This window comes from Carassius carassius, chromosome 29 (assembly GCF_963082965.1).
Source record: "Carassius carassius chromosome 29, fCarCar2.1, whole genome shotgun sequence".
NCBI lineage: Eukaryota > Metazoa > Chordata > Actinopteri > Cypriniformes > Cyprinidae > Carassius > Carassius carassius.
The window spans coordinates 17,848,934-17,868,468 of record NC_081783.1 but is presented as its reverse complement, the minus strand read 5'-3'; the positions used below and the strand labels follow the sequence as shown (position 1 = coordinate 17,868,468).

Here is a 19,535-nt window from a genome sequence, read left to right as displayed (position 1 = left end):
AAGTATGTGGATTATACACGTTTCCCGCTGATGACGTTAACCTTTATCTCCTTGGACGTTTGTGAGTAAAACGCTGAGTTGGAGTGAGCCGCTGCGCTCATACAATGACTTTGAATGTGAGCCGTCATGCTTACATCACAAACTGAACCTTTCATTTGCGTTTGTTTTCTCATTTATGTGTTGACTTTGAAATGCTATCGATTTTTTTTGTGTTGAATTTTTGAGTTAATCTTTGAAAAAATGTCAGACAAAGAACCTGAAGAGCAGGATTTGTACGAAGAAAAATAATTGTTTAAGTTAATTGCAACACGTAGGGGGAAGCTTGGTGTTTTAACACGCAAACGAAATGAAATCAATAGTCTTATTGAAGCTGGACAGGACAAAGAAACTGTTAGGAAACAAGTTAACTCGTTTGATGGATTTTTCGCTGAGTTTATTAGTTTACAAGCAACTGTACAAACATTGACGAAAGATGCATACGAAAAGGAGGCCGATAACTTAGACTGGTACCAACCCAAATATCACCTTTTCAAAAGCTTCTTAGAAGGTGTCACGAACTGGCTCGAGGTTGATCAAGATAATGAGAAAGAAGAGGAGCAGGACGATGTTGTTAAGTCCCAAGATAGCGCATCTCAAGTAGCGCACAGTGTCACGCATAGCTGTAAAGCAACAAGCGCTCTCAGTTGCGCGTCACGAGAATCTTTCATGCATCTAAAAGCCGAAGCAGAATGTGCGGCTATTCTAGCAAAGGCGCATGCTTTGAATAACAAAATTGATCTTGATATCGAAGAAGCAAATATCATTGCAAAATTAAAGGCACGAAAAGAAAAAATGGTGATAGATTCCGAACTTGCTGCTGCAGAGGCAAAGGTTAGAGTATTCAGAGAAGCTGAAAAACAACGTTCAGTGTCGGGCGTATACAAATACGGTACACCAATGGAATATGATACAACAGTACAAAGACCAGTGAGATTCCAAAGAGAAGGATCAGCTCCTCGTACTGACCCTAGGCAAACTGTAGGTGCACAACAAAATGCAAATCAGAGCGTCTCAGTACCAATAGGAAGCGAGATTCACCCAAATGGCAATGATACAAATGTTACTGATGTATTAAAAAGACAAACTGAAATCACTGAAATGTTGGTGAAACAGCAAACACTCTTTCTTCTGCCAGATAGAGAAATTCCCATATTTAATGGTGATGCTCTGCAATATAGGACATTCATCAAAGCATTTGAGCAATGTATTGAGAATAAAACTACTAATATGGATGTCCGGCTATACTACTTGCAACAGTATACAAGAGATCAACCCAGAAACCTTGTCAGTAGCTTTATGCATATGGATTCTTCCAATGCGTATAAAGAAGCTAAAAAGCAACTAGAATACAATTTTGGAAACAGCTATAAAATAGCATCTGCTTACATGAATAAAGCCTTGAACTGGCCAACCATCAAACCAGAGGATGGCAATGGGTTGCGATCATATGCTCTCTTTTTACATGGCTGCTACAATACAATGCAAGACATTGATGGCCTAAAAGAGCTTGAAAGTTCCACCAACTTAAGACTCATTGTGTCTAAACTTCCATTTAGGCTGAGAGATAAATGGCGAGCAAATGTGTGTAGCATGCAAGATAACAAACACAGAGCAACATACAAGGACTTGATAGACTTTATTGAAAGACAGTCCAGAGCAATGCTTGATCCAATTTTCGGTGACATACTCAACTCAACAGAGAGCAAAGTAACGTCAAGACCTAAACCACAAAAAACGTTCATCAAACTTAGTGGGAGGACCAGCTTTGCCACTACAGTTGCTCAGGCACCTGAAATAAAAAAGAACGAGTCACAATATGGACACAAACTGAATGCAAGCAAGTGTGCTCTGGAAAGGCCTTGCTTATTTTGTGAAAGAAATCACACATTTGAAAATTGTGAAAAGTTTAAGTCTAAACCAAATAGTGAGAAAATAGAATTCCTGAAACTAAATGGAATTTGTTTTGGATGTTTAACAAAGGGACATGTCAGCAAAACCTGCAAGAACAGAATGAAATGTGAAACATGTTCTCTGTCTCATCCAACCATCCTTCACATTCACACTGGCAAGGAAAAAGATGGAATTAAAGATGACTTTACTGGAAACAAACCACTGAGTAGTGCTATGGTTTCTGTAGAAGATGATGACCTAATGGGGGTCAGTCAATCAAAACAATGCACTCTTGCTATCGTGCCAGTAAAAGTAAAAGTCTCAAATTCAGATAAAGTCATAAATACTCATGCATTCTTGGATCCCGGTAGCTCAGCTACATTTTGCACAGACTCATTGAAAAGAAAGCTAAACATCACCGGTAAAAACACCACAATACTCTTGTGCACACTGGGACAGGAGAAACATGTCCACCGCAGTATAGTCTCTGGTCTTGAAGTCAGCAGTATGGAAGGCCATCTGTATCATAAACTCCCAGAAGTCTATACTCAAACAAAATTACCAGTTTCAAAACGACACATACCAATACAAGAATCAATAGATAAATGGAAATACTTACGTGAGGTGAAAATTCCAAAATTGGATGCTGACATTGAGTTGTTAATAGGCACAAATGCTGCAAAGCTTATGGAGCCTTGGAAGGTCATAAACAGTAGAGGTAATGGGCCATATGCTGTTAGAACACCCTTAGGATGGGTCGTCAATGGGCTCATGCAAGAAACAACATGTCAAACGCAAGGAAGTCACTCATGTACTGTAGTTAATCGCATATCTGTAGCAGATTTGAATGACTTGTTGATTAAACAGTATCATCAAGATTTTCCAGAACTGGCAGCTGAGAAGAAATCAGAGATGTCAGTCGAAGACAAACGGTTCATGTCTAAGATGGAAAGTTCAAAGGAACTAAGAAATGGTCATTATTACTTACCGTTACCTTTTAAAGAAAATGAAGTAATAATGCCAAACAACTACCAACAGGCACAGCAACGTGTTATGTCTCTGAAAAGAAAATTCGAAAAGAATGAACAATATCATAGAGAATATTCTGCATTTCTAGAAGGAATGCTTGAAAAGGGCCACGCAGAATCTGTGCCATCTGATGAACTGGAAACAGAAAGCGGAAAGGTGTGGTACATTCCACATCATGGAGTGCACCATCCAAAGAAGGGCTCCCTGAGAGTTGTATTCGATTGCTCCGCATCCTTCCAGGGGATATCCTTGAATAGCAAATTGATGCAAGGTCCAAATCTCACCAGCAACTTGGTAGGCGTCCTGTTGCGCTTCCGCCAGGAGCCAATCGCCCTTATGGCAGACGTGGAAAGCATGTTTCACCAGGTGAGAATTATGGAGAAGCACGTGGACTTTTTGCGCTTTCTATGGTGGCCAAATGGTGATACAGGTCAACAACTGAAAGAACACAGAATGACAGTGCACTTATTTGGGGCAACGTCTTCACCAAGTTGTGCAAGTTTCGCCCTCAGACAAACTGCCGAAGATTTCAAAGATCTATTTTTGCCTGAAACAGTGGAAACAATTAAGCAAAACATTTATGTAGATGATTGCTTGAAATCGGTGGCCACTGAAGCTGATGCTTTGATGTTGTGCAAAGAGCTTGAAAGAGCTTGCTCAATGGGAGGCTTTCGTTTGCACAAATGGATAAGTAACAGCAGAACAGTCCTAATGTCCATCCCACAAGCAGCCAGAGCAAAGGAGGTCAAAGACCTTAACTTGGAATCCAGTGATCTTCCTACAGAAAGAACTCTTGGCATACAATGGCACATAGAAAGAGACAAACTTACTTTTGCAGTGAGCCTGAAACATCAGCCATGTACTCGAAGGGGAATATTGTCCATCATATCCTCAGTATACGATCCTTTTGGCTTCATCTCTCCATTCGTCCTTACTGCTAAGAACATTCTGCAAGATCTTTGCAAGCTGAATTATGCCTGGGATAAAGCCCTACCAGACCACTACATACAGCTATGGCATGAATGGATGGCAGGTCTAAGTTGCATTGGGGAGCTCAGAGTCAACAGATGTCTCAAGCCAGAAAGCTTTGATCCGATAACATCTGCACAACTACACCACTTTAGTGATGCGTCTGAAAGTGGTTATGGCTGTGACACGTACCTTCGTCTCACAAATTCAGAACATGAAGTGCACACCTCATTTATAATGGGGAAATCACGAGTTGCACCACTGAAACAAACTACAATGCCAAGAATGGAACTCACTGCAGCAGTACTGGCAGTACGAATGGATAGACTGATCAAAGCAGAGTTACAACTTGCTCTTGAGAACTCCATTTTCTGGACAGATAGCACATCAACATTGAAGTACATTCAGAATGAGAACAAAAGATTTAAAACATTTGTGGCTAACAGAGTGAACACAATCAGAGAAATGAGCAAGGTAAAACAATGGAGATACATAAACACTAAACAAAATCCAGCAAATTGTGCATCTCGTCGTCTCAAAGCCAGTGCTCTTCTGAATTCAAAGGTTTGGCTGAATGGTCCAGAATTTCTCAAATGTCAGGAATCTGAATGGACAAATTCTGACATTTCCATACAAACACATGAAGAAGATGATGATGATGTGGAAGTGAACAAGGATGTTCTCATCATGAACTTAATCGTAAAGAAAGAACAAAATCCTACTCACACATTCGTACACTATCACTCAAATTGGAACAATCTAACCAGAGCAGTAGCATGGCTACTTAAGCTAAAAGACGTTCTCTTGCAATTAAGTCTGAAAAGAAAGGAAATACTTAACAACATGAGCATTAAGAACTCAAATGCAGAGAAACAATGTCTGGTGGAAAGAAAAATGCAAACAGTCAAAAAATGCATGAATGTACAGCAGATTACTTTAGAAGATGTCAAAAAGGCAGAAAATGCAATCGTACGCTTTACTCAAATGGAGGCATTTCCAGAAGAAATCAAAACCTTGCAAAAAGAAAACGTTCATGTCAGTCGCCAGAGCCACATTTCGTAGGCTTGATCCTATTCTGCAAGATGGATTACTTTGTACAGGAGGGAGATTAAGCAGAATGGCTATACCAGAGGATCGAAAACATCCTATGGTTCTTCCAAAACACCATCATGTGTCCAAACTGGTGTTGAAACACATTCATGAACAACTAGGCCACTGTGGAAGGAACCATATGTTGGCCAAACTGCGACAGCAGTACTGGATTCCTGCAGCAATGTCCCTTGCTAGGAAGATACGGTCTGGGTGTGTATTCTGTAGACGCCTACATTCAAATTTAGGAGAACAAAAAATGGCAGACTTGCAAAAAAAAGAATAACACCAGATTTACCACCATTTACCTTTGTTGGAGCAGACTTCTTTGGTCCAATTATAGTAAAAAGAGGACGCAGTGAAGTGAAAAGATATGGTGTCATTTTTACATGTTTCACAACTAGAGCAATACATTTGGAAATAGCCAATTCACTTGACACTGATTCATGTATCAACGCAATCCGCAGATTTATAAGCAGACGAGGGCAAGTACGGCAAATAAGATCTGACAATGGAACTAACCTGACTTCAGCTGATCGTGAACTAAAGAATGCCATAAAGGAATGGAACCAAAGCAACAAACTCCAAGTTGCTCTGCAACAAAAGGGCATAGAATGGACTTACAACCCACCTGCCTCTTCACACTTTGGAGGAGTATGGGAGAGGTTAATAAAACAGGTCAAACTAATACTTCTATCACTAACAAAGGATCAAATAGTAGACGACGAATCCCTTCACAAATTCATCTGTGAGGTAGAAGCCATAATGAATAGTCGCCCACTTACCTCAAACCCAGATAGTCCAAATGACATTGAACCTTTAACACCCAACCACCTTTTACTCATCAAAGGACAACCCTCATTACCACCTGGCTTATTTCAGAAATCAGACGTGTATAGTAGACGCAGATGGAAGCAAGTACAATACTTAGCTGATATGTTTTGGAAAAGATGGGTTAGAGAGTATCTTCCAAACCTACAAGAAAGACAAAAGTGGTTTAAAGAGAAAAGAAATTATGCAAATGGTGACATTGTGTTAATTGCAGACCCTACTGCCCCTAGAGGATCTTGGATGTTGGGGAGAGTTATTAACACAATGAAAGATTCAAAAGGAATTGTTCGCAGTTTGACTTTAAAAACAAAGACAAGTGTTGTAGACAGACAGATTACAAAGGTTTGCTTATTGTTGGAAAATGAAATGTGAATATGAAAATGAATGTCCAATGTATATGTAATGTTTACTTCACCTTGTAGGAACTGACATGTATACTGATCTTTACACGCGAACAATGGACTACGGACTATTTGAGCAAGGAATTTCTTGCAACGTGCACATACGTACATACACAAACACTCACATACACACTAAAAATGAACTTTTGAATGCACAATGCCTCTTGTGGCATAATGGACTGTTTATGTTATACACTGAACAAGAAGCATTGATTGCATTATTACATTGATGGACTTTAATTTGAATTGAAATTAACATTGTCACGAATGAACTGAAAGAAACTTGACGTGTTTCGAATGAAACTTACGTGTTCATGTTTGTATATGTGTGGACAATTCTGATGATTGATGATTTGACAGATTTATATCTTTACTGTGTATATTGTGATATGGCTCCATATTTTTGTTTTTATTTTTTGTTATTGTACCTATTTAGCCGGTAGCAATAAGAGGGCCGGTGTGTAGGAGCCATTTGTGACATTTATGTTTAAGTTACTTTAATGACCCCTGCTGGTGAATTATGACTTTGCGGCCTTGGAAGGCATTGGAACAGAAAGAGTTAAAATTGCACACCTGCGCCAATTAGTGGCATAGAGGTAGACAAAGGAGGAATCCTTGAGGTGTTGGAAAGTTTGGAATTGGATGTTGGAAATGCATGGACGCCAGCAGGCATATGGTTTTCAATTTATTTACTTCTCGGTTTATTTTTTATTGCAAGTATTGGATGGGTGACGTCGTTCGTCATCCATATTTATGTTTTCGATTTTGAGTTTATATTTGAGAGAATCAATGGAATAAAACGAACAATCTATTGAAACCCCTGAGGCGTCCGAAGTGACTTACTGGAAGGCACTACAGTATGTGTCCAATGCGAGCACTAGACACACACGTCCACAGAGCTGCCCAGTGGAGAATGGCGGACCAGTTGTTTTTTGCTATGTTCCCCCTAAAAGAGGTCTTCCCTCTGCAAAACAGACCCTCAGTCGATGGATAGTAGATGGCATCTCTATAGCCTATGAGTCCTCTGATCTCCCCTCGCTCTTGGGGGTCAAGGCTCACTCCACTAGAAGTGTGGCGGCCTCAAAGGCGTTCTTAGCAGTGTATCTATGCAGGACATCTGCAATGCTGCAGGTTGGCCCACACCCATAATGTTTGTCAGGTTCTATGGCTTAGATATGCAAACCACTCCAGGCTCTTCTGTTCTCTTGCGCTAGCTGTGCAGGTTCACACACTAGGGAGAGATTTGAATGTCTGGCGGCGTGGGCATTCTCGTTCCCAAAGCATTCTCTGATGCAGCTCAAGTTCCTGAAGAGGAACATCTCCGGTTACGCATGTAATCATGGTTCCTTGAAGGAATGAGACGCTGCGTCGCAGTGCCACACTTTCGGCATTTCTGCTGGTGCTTGGTTCCCTGAAGCAACAAGAAGGTGGCACATCCACACGCAGCAGCTTCTGTCGCTCCTGACAGAATGGTGTTTTTGTGTATTTTGTCTTGTGAGTTGCAGTGTTTTTGTATGTCTTCATCGCGTCCACTTGTCTTTAAGCGCGCATACAGATGTGAGTTTCTGCTGGATGTCAGAGTTAAACTCCGCGCACGCGGAAGAGCTGCAAGACCTCGGTCTGCTCCGGAGGCCTACACCGTCACCGACCCCCACCACTGCATCTCGCCCACAGCGGAGGCGCCAGAAACGGGGTGAGAGGAAGCAGAAGAGGGGTAAGCGCGGAGGTATCCAGGCTATACTAGCGGCTTACCCACACAAGCTAGCTATCCCCACCATCGTACTGGCTAACGTATGTTTTTTGGACAATAAACTGGACTACATCCGACTACTATGTTCAACTCAGAGGACTGTTAGAGACTGTTGTGTTTTTGTGTTCACAAAAACATGGCTTAGCAACAGCGTTCCAGCCGGCGCTATTCAGCTCAATCAGCTGACATGCTATCGAGCAGACAGAGCTCTCGTCGAAGGAGGTAAAACCCGCGGCGGTGGGCTTTGTGTTTACATCAATGATGCGTGGTGCCGCAATGCTGTTGTGGTCTGCAAACACTGCTCACCCCTGGTGGAGTTTATCATTATTTAGTGCCGGCCATTCTGTCTGCCGAGGGAATATACTGCCATACTGCTCGTTGCTGTTTACATTCCTCCGAACAACAGCAAAAGGAATGATGCACTAAATGAACTGTACCAGCACATCAGTAAGCAGCAGACTGCCCACCCTGATGCTTTTCTCATCATAGCTGGGGATTTCAACCATGCAGACTTAAAAAGTGTGTTTCCAAAAATACACCAAAACATTAACTTTCCGACATGAGGTAATAACATCTTAGATTTTGTTTACACCACACAAAGAGGAGCATACAAAGCCCTCCCCCGCCTCGGTGCCTCAGACCACATCACTGTCATGCTAATGTCTGCATACAGACCACTCATTGAAGTCACCAAACCAGTTCACAAACAAATTCAAGTGTGACAGGAAGAGTCGTCAGAGGCTCTTCAAGACTGTTTTGACACCACTGACTGGAATATGTTTAAGCAGTCCAGCACATCCACATCCAGCACCATCACACTGAATCACACTGGCCCCCCAAGGGTGTGTGCTGAGCCCCCTCCTCTTCAGAAGATCCAGAGCCCCAGCCCCCATGTGCACCTTCTACAGAGGCACCATCGAAAGCATCCTGACGAGCTGCATCACTGTGTGGTATGGTGCCTGCAACGTGTCCTGCCGGAAAACTCTACAACGCATGGTGAGAGCAGCTGAGAAGATCATTGGTGTCTCTCTCCCCTCCCTACAGGGACATTTATGGAACCCGCCTCACCTGCTAGGTCCTTTGCATTGCAGATGATCTCACTCACCCGTCACACAGCTTCTTCAGTCTGCTTCCATCAGGGAGGAGACTGCAGAGTATCCAGGCCAGGACCAGCAGATTGAAGGACAGCTTCATTCACCAGGCTGTCAGGAAGCTGAACTCACTCCCGAATTACTCCCCCCCCCCCTTCCCTCTTCTGCCCCAGGCACCACTGAACTATGACCCCCCCTCCAAGATCCCACATCCCCAGGTCCTTCCACCACCCCCCCCACTAACATATGATGACATGCACCAGTCACTTTGTGCAGCATTGGTCTGCTCAGTATCTCTTTCAGCATAGAACTGATGTCTATTCTACTCATCTCATCAGTTAGTTTAAATACATTGTCACTTCAGTCATACTGAATAAGCTTTTTTTGCACTAAAATCTTTTTATCTGCACTGTTTGTTCACTTCACTGGTTTGCACTCTATCTACCATGTGTCTTGCTTTGCTATATTTAACTTTTTTTTTTTTTTTCATAATTTTTTTTACATGCCCTTATTGTATAGTTGTATTTTATATTTTATATTTGATCTAGCTTTTTAGGCTCTACTGTTAGTGTTATCTGTATGCACCATTTGTCTGAGATTAACGCAATTTCAATTCTCTGTATGTATGTACTGTACATGTGGAAGAATTGACAATAAAGCAGACTTGACTTGACTTCCTAGAGGCTAATGCTGGATTTGCTACACATGCTTTTAAGTTTCTGGTCTCTGACGTCACCCGCCTTTGACGTCTTGCCCATCAATTGGATTAATTACACACGTGATTCAGAGCCAGTCATGCTGGAGGCGTTCCCAAAGCGTTCTCTGACACAGCATCTCGTTCCCCTCAAGGAACCATGATTCCAGAAATTAAGCTTTTCTAGATGCCTGAATTTGTAGTTTGAGATTTTTTAAGATGCTATTTCTTCCAATGCTTCCACATTAGACTAGCTTCAGGTCAGATCTGGGCTACGTTCTTACAGTAAACCTTTTCTTTGGCCAGGCTGTTTTGACAAGCTCTGTACTAATGCTGAAGTGCTCTTTCCTCAAGCGTGTGTCTGTTTCTGTGCTGAACACACAAGACAATGGGTCCCTCGTCCCCATGTGGGCGCCGTGCCCACTTCACAATGCATGAAACGCTGAAGTAAAGCCATGGCCGTAGAGGAGGCTTTCCTCATAAACAAGCTCTCAGTTCCCCTCTGCCAAAAAACAGGGCTGGATAGTCATGTGACAAAAATATCTGCTGTTCAGAGTCAATCTTTATCTCACAATGCCATGTTTTAAATCCCACAGTGGTATCCGATCAAACTCCACGAAATAAACAACCTGCTTTGGTATTTCATTTGTCATCAGATTTGAGTTGGATACTCTTACTGTCTTGAAAATTTTAACTTTATTGTTTTATTCACAGATTCGTCTTTTTCCTGGATCCGTGCAACATAGACATCATTCAGAGAAAAATTAAGTCAATGGCGCTGTGCGTGTCACAATGTCCCTCTGAGGAACTGGCAACTTACTATGACCTCAAGAAGTTTGCCATGATGAATGGTGAGTTGATCAACCAACTAGCTGTTGAGGGCATGTAACATGATGTCATCATCACAGATATAATGGCAGGACCTTGACATCTACCCATGGAAGAGACAAAAGTGTCCATCATATATATGGTTGTGCCCCCGAGTGTGTGTCTTTTCAATATTTTTTTACTCAGGGGCTCCAACAAGAGCACCACACACACATAAATACACACATATGTTTCTGTCAGGCACAGCTGGTAAGACCCGGTCAGGGTTGAACTAACTAAATAAAGATTCAAACAAAGATTGTTTGTAGTCCAGTCTTGCTGTCTATACGGTTTGACACGTCCCATCAAACACTAAGGGAGAGTATGAATGACATCATTGTTTGGCTGGAGTTTCACTGTATTTTCTGTACATAAGGAAAGTTCATAATGGAGTTTACATTCATATTAAATGCTTAGTAAGTTGACAGTGATTTAATTAGTCTCATTTCACATCCCTGCTGAAACCGATATATACCGATATATTGGCCTGGCCAATTAATGACAGGGTGATGTTTGCCCATGTAAAGAAGATTAGGATCACATGAATAAAAGTCCCACTTTTTCCCCAAAATCTTTTGAAAACAAAACATTGTCAATATAATGAAAATATTTCTGTTGTCATATTTTTTTTGTGAATTAGCCATTGAATCAGTGTTATTATTGTTAACTAAAATGTTTTATTAAAATTAGATTTAAGCTATTCTTAGCCAGAGCTTGTTTAATCTCAAACTTATAGACTGTCTTAGCATGACCTAGCATTATAGGGGTGATGTTGATAATATTGCATCTTTTTCTTCTCTTTTAGGGTCCGAGCTTTGTTCATACGAGTTACCTGGTCATAAGTACCCAAGCCTTTCAGAGCGCTTCGAAAAATGTCCCAAACTTCCAGTTCCAGAGAGGTATGAAACAAACTCTTGACAAACAAACTCTCCCTGTAAAGCACAGCTATTTTCTCTCTTGATCTGTCCTCTATCCTCTGGCCTTTTCGATCTCTGCAGCAAAGCTCTTCCAGTGTTTAACCGCTGCACGCCGGTGGATATTTCCTGCTATGCTAAGTTTGCTGAAGCGGTGGTCACGTTTGTCAGTGATAACAGCATGTTAAACAGGCTGATTGCTGGGGTGGCAGCCAGCAAAGAGATCATTGTTGGGCTGTGTCTGCTGGCGTTAGGTAACCGTTTACTTTCTCTGACTGCTGCTGCTGCTGAGGCTCATTTGATTCAATTTTCTGATTGTATGTTTATCTGTAAAATGAGTTGAAATGGATAATTAAAGTTTATCCATATCAAATCAAGGTTAATTAAGTTCTACACTATTAAAGCATTAACATCTAAATCGATGCACCATTGTAATTATTACAGTATTTTGAACCACTATCAAATGAAAGCTGAAGTATTTTGTCCTCTCTTTAAGATGACATGAAACAGCATTTACAACACTTTTAAGATTCATATTCCAATGCATTTAGATAACGCTGAACTACTAATTGTAGTTTAGTCTGGAGTTTTCCTCTAACTGCTGATCCTGTTTTGTGCATGCTGCAGTTTTGTCCATGATCCTCATGGTGATCATTCGTTACATCTCTGCTGTCCTGGTTTGGATCCTCACTGCACTGGTGATTCTGGGTTCCCTGGGCAAGTCTGCTTTCTCCGCTCTTTTCCCAAGCTGAGAATGGCATCTTTTCTTTTTCTATTTGCACATCCTAATCTTGAGTGCAGAATATCACAATCTAATTAGAACAGTTTGGCCACTTTTATTTTTATATATACTGTGCAAAAGTCTTAGGCCACTAGAATTTTCACCAACAAAAAATGGTTTTAAGTCAGTTATTTCTATGTTTTGTTGTAGTGTGTCAGTAGAAAATACCAGTTTACATTTCCAAACATTATGTTTCGCCATTAAATGTAATAATCCAGTGAGATTTTTGTTTGCACAAGGAGTCTGACAGCAGCCATTGCTCCACACTGGATCTGATCTCACCATCATCCAGTCTGTCTGGATTTAATGTACTCTTATGTCTGACAAAACAAGTATACACACGTGTTCATGACAACAGGGGTCAGTGTCTTTGCACCTTGGTCTGTCAGAAACAAACTTTTTGTTCTTCTGTATACTGTGTATGTGGAAGAATGACAATAAAGCAAAGTTGAAGCTGAATGACAACTGTTTCTTCATGTTATTCCAGAGAGACGGTGATGGTGAGGTCAGTTCTCTGTGTGGAGCACTGGCTGCTGTTAGACTCAAATCTCTCTGGATTATTACAATCAATTGCAAAAATAATGTTTGGAAATGTAAACTGATATTTAATATTGACACACTACAGCAAAATATAGAAATAACTGACTTAAAACCATTTTTGTTGGTGAAAATGCTAGTGGCCTAAGATTTTTGCACAAAACTGTATATTTTTTAATATTTTAAAATTATATTTTAAACATTTATTTTGCTATATTTTCTATTTATTTCATATACATATTATTTTTCTATTTTACTTCGATTTAATAGTTTTATTATTTATTTTCATTTAATTATATTTCTATTTAATAATGTTGTTTTATTTTATTGTTTTATATATATATATATATATATATATATATATATATATATATATATATATATATATATATAAAACAATAATAATAAAATAAAAAAAATATATATAAAATAAAACAACATTATTAAATGGGTATATATATTTCTCTATTTTATTTGGTTAGATTTATATTTTGTTTTATTTTATATCATGAATTTTATTTCATTTTATTTTTCTCAAAATATAAATTTTTGTTTCAGGTTTCAAAAGTACTTAACAGTTATCTATCTTAATATCGTATGTTATGATGATTTGATGTCTTATTCTACTTCAGGAAAGAGATTATTGTGTTTTAAATAGTATTTTTGCCTGAAAAACAGACAAAACTGATATCAGCCAGAGCTATGTGTCTGTTCCAAAGGGATGCACAGTAATGCAGTCTCACACAAAGTTGAATCATCATTAAAAGTTTGGGTTTTAGGTTTACACCTGTTTTTGCAGTGTTGAATGTGAATATGACGTCTGTTCTTGGCTTTTCTCAGGAGGTACCAGCGCTCTGTGGTGGTTGTACATAGACTATAGAATGACAATGAATGAGACCACGACTAAAGATCTGAGAGAAACAGAAAAACCCAACGGTGGCATGAAGAACACCAAAAACCACGCTCAAGGACTGCTCATCTACGCTGTTTCAGCGACCGTGTTCACTGTAAGCCCTCAGAGAAATGGAAAGTGAAATATGAAGAGATCCAGGCTGGTGTTTTTGCTGTGTCATGCTGCTAATTTCCATCTTTCTGCTCCTGCAGGGAATTTTGTTGCTTCTGATGTTGTTTATGAGAAAGAGGGTTGCTCTGACCATCGCCCTGTTCCACGTGGCGGGAAAAGTGTTTATCCACCTGCCACTGTTGGCACTGCAGCCCTTCTGCACGTTCCTTGCTCTTTCTCTGTTTTGGGTCTACTGGATCATGGTCCTCCTCTTCCTCGGCACCACTGGTGAGATGAAGATTCCTGTGGGTTTCAAAAATAAAACAAAAAAATCAACTTCTTTCATTAGTTAGGCTGTATGGAGGCTGTAATGTATGGAGAAAAAAACAGCATTCATTTTGTTTAACAACTTAATTTTGTTTTTATTGAAGAAAGAAAGTCATGACTTGAGTAAATGATGTCAGACTTCTCATTATTTTTGGTTTAAATATCCATTAAACCACAAACTTGAAATCTAATTGCACATTCTATAATGGATCTGCATTTTAAGTGCAACATATATACAATAGTGCAATCGGATGCATGGAGCAGTCTGGTAATTCGAATAATTTTTTCTTTCTTTTTATTATTTTATTTTGTTTTTCATTAGTTTTTTAAATTTTTTTATGTAATCTTTATTTTGTTCTGATTTATTCATTTATTATTATTTTATTGTCACAATACATTCTTTGCCAGGTTTTAAACGTATTAAAAAGTTATCTTTCCTAATACAGTACATCATAATGTTTTGATGTCTGATTTCACTTCAGGAAACATATTCAAGGTATTAGGTTTGTTATTTTTATTTAAAAGCAGTCTGTTATCATTCATCATATAATTATATTTGGTTGTCCCTTAAATAACTTTAACGCATACTTTGAAGTAAAGATGTGCAAAAAAATATGAACAATATGAACAATTTTAGGAATTGCTTTGCTTAGCTTTTTTCTCAGACGTAATGTGTGCAAGCCTTCTGTTCAAGTCATTTAGTACAGATAATGTAGGACATTTACATACTGCAGCACAAATGAACCGACTTTGCATGTGCATCTCGTTCTCATTTTAAATGTGTAATCTCAGGCTGCAGCACTCGTACACTCATGTTCACAGGGAACCCCGAGAAGAGCGAGGATACTGGGCTGGTTGAGTTCAGGCTCACAGGAGTGCTGCAGTACATGACCTGGTACCACGCAGTGGGACTGATCTGGATCAGTGAGTTCATCCTTGCTTGTCAGCAGATGACCGTAGCTGGTGCGGTGGTAACCTACTATTTCACAAGGTCTGTATTTTTTGTGGAAATGCCCTCAAATACCTCTTTTCTTGTTAAAGGCGATGCTGTTAATATATATATATATATATATATATATATATATATATATATATATATATATAAAATCCTTTGATCACATTTTAAAAAGCAGAGATGGCTAGAATTGAGTCCCTTGTTGTGGCACGTTTAACATTTCTGTCTGCTTGAGTTTGCGTATAAAAATAATTCACCCAATATGAAAACTGGCTAAAAATATACTCACCCTCAGGTCATCCAAGGTGTAGATAAGTTTGTTTCTTAATTTCAACAGATTTGGAAAAATGTAGCATTACATCACTTGTTCATCAGTGGATCCTCTGCAGTGAATGGGTGCCGTCGGAATGAGAGTCCAAACAGCTGATAAAAACATCACAATAATCCACACAACTCCAGTTTATCTCCATGTATAACTTTAAACCGTTGCTTCAGGCTAAAATATATGTTAATGGATTTTGGACCTTTTGCTTCACAAGACGTTAATTGATGGACTAGAGTGGATTATTGTGATGCTTTTATCAGCTGATTAGACTCTCATTCTGACGGCACCCATTCACTGCAGAGGATCCATTGGTGAACAAATGATGTAATGCTAAATTTATGCAAATTTGTTGCCTAAGGGGTGACTACATTTTAGCACATTTTTATTTTTGGCTGAACTATAAGCCTATAATTGTACTTTTCTTTAACTAATCCTGTATTCATGAAGTTGTTCTTGAAATAGCTCACAGTTGCCACCTGGAAAGAAGACTGCATTTTTTTTGCAGTAATTTATTTCATATCAATGCAGGGACAAAACCAAACTCCCGGTGACGCCCATCCTGTCATCAGTGCTGCGGCTGGTGCGTTATCACCTGGGCACTGTGGCCAAGGGCTCCTTCATCATCACCCTCGTCAAGATCCCACGCCTCATTCTCATGTACATCCACAACCAACTCAAAGGAAAGGTAGGGAGGCAGTTCGCTTGACGTGTCCTTGGGTTGTTGGATCTAAATTGCAAATCTCTCTCGTTGCAAGAATCTTAACTGATGTCATGCATATTTATGCTGATGGCAAACAGTTTTCATTAGAGTTTTTGGGACTATTACATACACAATTAACTAACATTAGGAAGATCATATGCTTACTATGAGTTTTGTATTTAAATGTTTTCATGGTTGAGAATTGATTTTATTTTCATGTTTTTACGGTTAGTAATCTCATTGTGTTATTTGTATTTTTTTTATCAGTTTTTTGAATGTCTATATAGTTTTTATTTATTAGTTTTAGTTATTTTAATACTTCAAGTTCAAAGAAACTAGTTTTTTTCTATTTTCTATTTTAGTTAATGTTTAAATTATATTTTAAGAAATACAAATCTTCATTTTTTTATGGTTTTAATTTTATTAATAGTAATCCTGGGTGAACAATTTCGTTTTTTTTTTCTTTAGAATGGTGTTTACTAATAAATAATGCACAATAAAATCACTAAAGTAAATGGGCTCAAATTTGACTTGCCTTTTTAAGAATAATGCAGTGGCTAAAAGCTAAGTGGAAAAATATATTGAATTGGCTTTTGCTTTTTGAATCAGCAGTCAGGTGATCATTACTTTACTTGTCTGAAAATGTTCTTCTACATACTTATTTTGGTATTATCTTGGTGTGTTGGGTGGGTATTTTTTGAAGATAGTACTGAAAGCAATTTATTACTGTCCTCTTGGGTTCCACTTATGTGACGTATCATTTACTTGATATATGGCTGGGGATCTTGGGAATATAATGAACTCTAATAGATAACAGTGCCAGCTTTAAAGAGGCAGATTTGGAGCATAAAGCAAGAGGCTGACAAATGTGCATCAGACATGCACTGTGGAAAATATTTGCGCTCGTTCTGATTCTGTTTCAGGAAAACGCTTGTGCACGCTGCATGCTGAAGGCCTGTATCTGCTGTCTGTGGTGTCTGGAGAAGTGCCTCAATTATTTGAATCAGGTAGGTTAGTCGATGGATAACTCATACAGTGCAAATTGAAGTAGAAATTGTAGCTCTTTTTGTTTGATGTATTAATTTTTGCGATCTGTTTCAAGAATGCATATGCGGCAACGGCCATAAACAGCACCAGTTTCTGCACCTCGGCCCGCGACGCCTTTATGATCCTGGTGGAAAACGCTCTTAGGGTGGCAACCATCAACACCATTGGAGATTGTGTTCTCTTCCTGGGCAAGGTGAAAGACAGATGAGTTTTCATAGTGGTCGTTAAGTATTAAAAAAAAAAAGATAAAGGCAGCCAGCTAAACTGTTATTCGAATAATGCAGTTTAGTCTGCATTTCTTTGATTAAAATACAGTAAAAACAGTAATACTGTGAAATATTATTGCAATTTAAAATAACTGTTTTCTATTATAATATATTTAAAAATGTAATTTATGTCTTTAATGCAAAGCTGATTTTTCAGCATCATTACTCCAGTCTTCAGTGTCACATGATCCTTCAGAAATCATTCTAATATTCGGATTTGCTGCTCAAGATACATTTCTTATTATTATCATCAATGTTGAAACACTTTTGTTGTGGAAACCATGATACAATTTTTCAAGCTTTTTGATTGATGAATAGGAAGTCCAAAAGTTCAACAGACATGCACTAAAAGCCTCAAGAATAAGCAATAAGTTTAGACAGTAAGTTTCAACTTAATAAGTTTAGACAAGTATATGGTAGTTTAACCTGGTTTATGCTGGTTGTGTTGATGTGCCTTGACTAGTATACCTATGTTAACACACCATGTTTTAAACGGATAAGTCACTTCAACCATCTTATTTATGAAGCTGGATTTCAAAGTAAGTCTGGATGAACTAGTTAAGAAGCCTAAAAGACACATCATCATGTGCATATTTCTCCCCGTGCAGATCCTGATTGTGGCGTGCACGGCGTTCTCTGGGGTGTTAGCGCTGAACTATCAGAGAGATTACACCGAGTGGGTCCTGCCGCTCATCATCGTGTGTCTGTTCGCGTTCCTTGTGGCACACTGCTTCCTGTCCATCTTCGAGATCGTGGTGGACGTGCTCTTCCTCTGCTTTGCCATCGACACCAAATACAACAACGGCACACACGGGGGGGAGTTCTACATGGACAAGGCCCTGATGGTGAGTCACCGCTGAAGAGAATCTGTGCAATTCTCTCATGTCTACTGTTGGATCAGCACGCCATAAATAGTCTCAGTGTTGAGAGCGCACTTGCCATCTGAGTCACGTTTCTATTTTGTGTAGTAGCTTCGTTCGTCTTTTGAATGCAGGCTCTCTGCTGGCCTGGATACGTTAATATTTTAAGATTCAGATGGTGTCCCAGATATTCTCTTTGGACAACTTTCAACTTTTGTTTTGAAAAGCTCGTTGATTTTTCAAGGGGAAAAACTCACAAGGGTGGTTTCTTGTGCACTCCTCTAAAGCTGCTTTCTACTTTTTTACATAGTCAGCCAAATCGTGTAGCCAACAGCTTTGAGATATCAAAGGTGAAGGTTTGAGCCTTGGGGTGCTGCACAGAAAGCTCAGAAATGCGAAGTCGCTAGCAGTAAAGGTTGTAGCAAAAAAACTAACTTTGGAACGTCAGCTGTTTTCTTTCTCAGAGCTGCTTTGGGTGAGAATATCTGTTCAGTCTGCACTTACTGGCTCTATTTCAGCACGTTTTTGGTGGGAAAGCTGTTTTCGAGCTGGATGCTGAGGAACTGTAGCCTAGTCTGCTTGAAAATGGTCTTCTGGTGCAAGGAATGTGGAATAGAATTTGCAGTTGTTATGAAAGTTGCGGAAGTGATCTGCTATCTGCTATACATTAATTTTTTTGTAATTAATTTACAAATTTTTTTTAGCAATTTTTGAGTGAATTCTTTTTCTTGTAAACCAATATTTTGTTTCCAGTGTAAATGCTTTTAAATAATCACTTTTTCAACATTCCAAATAAAATATCTTACTGTAAGCATTTCTTGCAAGGCATCTTGCATCAAACAGACATTTAACCCCATTTTTTCTTAAATTAAGCTTTACATATATATTTAGACACGTTTTAAAACCATTGCTTTTTAATAATATTTGAATACTTTTTATATTCCCCCAAATTGTCAGCAGATAATGAATCCAGATGTTTTACATGTTGGATGTTTTTAAAAAAAAAAATAATTCTAGTTATTTTCAATTTATATTTATGTATTTAATTTACACGTACCTATATGTGCTTTATACAAGTTGATAGTATGTTCTGTCTTTAATTTATAGTGATTAAGAAACAGTATTTGTTCTGCCAGTATTTGATTTTTTTTCACGTTACAGTAATGAAAA

At 39.0% G+C, this 19,535-nt stretch overlaps 1 protein-coding gene across 2 annotated transcripts in view; it reads left to right on the top strand.

Annotated features, from left to right (window-relative positions):
• LOC132109783 (choline transporter-like protein 1) overlaps positions 1-19,535 on the top strand; it is a 39,779-nt gene that overhangs the window by 18,249 nt on the left and 1,995 nt on the right. For both annotated transcript variants that reach the window (XM_059516124.1, XM_059516125.1), the window contains exons 4-14: positions 10,498-10,634; positions 11,456-11,549; positions 11,649-11,818; positions 12,192-12,281; positions 13,723-13,889; positions 13,987-14,173; positions 15,035-15,203; positions 16,021-16,177; positions 17,116-17,199; positions 17,295-17,432; positions 18,114-18,350. In XM_059516124.1, the coding sequence (XP_059372107.1) occupies positions 10,498-10,634; positions 11,456-11,549; positions 11,649-11,818; positions 12,192-12,281; positions 13,723-13,889; positions 13,987-14,173; positions 15,035-15,203; positions 16,021-16,177; positions 17,116-17,199; positions 17,295-17,432; positions 18,114-18,350 (1,630 nt within the window). The remainder of the gene's footprint in view (positions 1-10,497; positions 10,635-11,455; positions 11,550-11,648; positions 11,819-12,191; positions 12,282-13,722; positions 13,890-13,986; positions 14,174-15,034; positions 15,204-16,020; positions 16,178-17,115; positions 17,200-17,294; positions 17,433-18,113; positions 18,351-19,535) is intronic.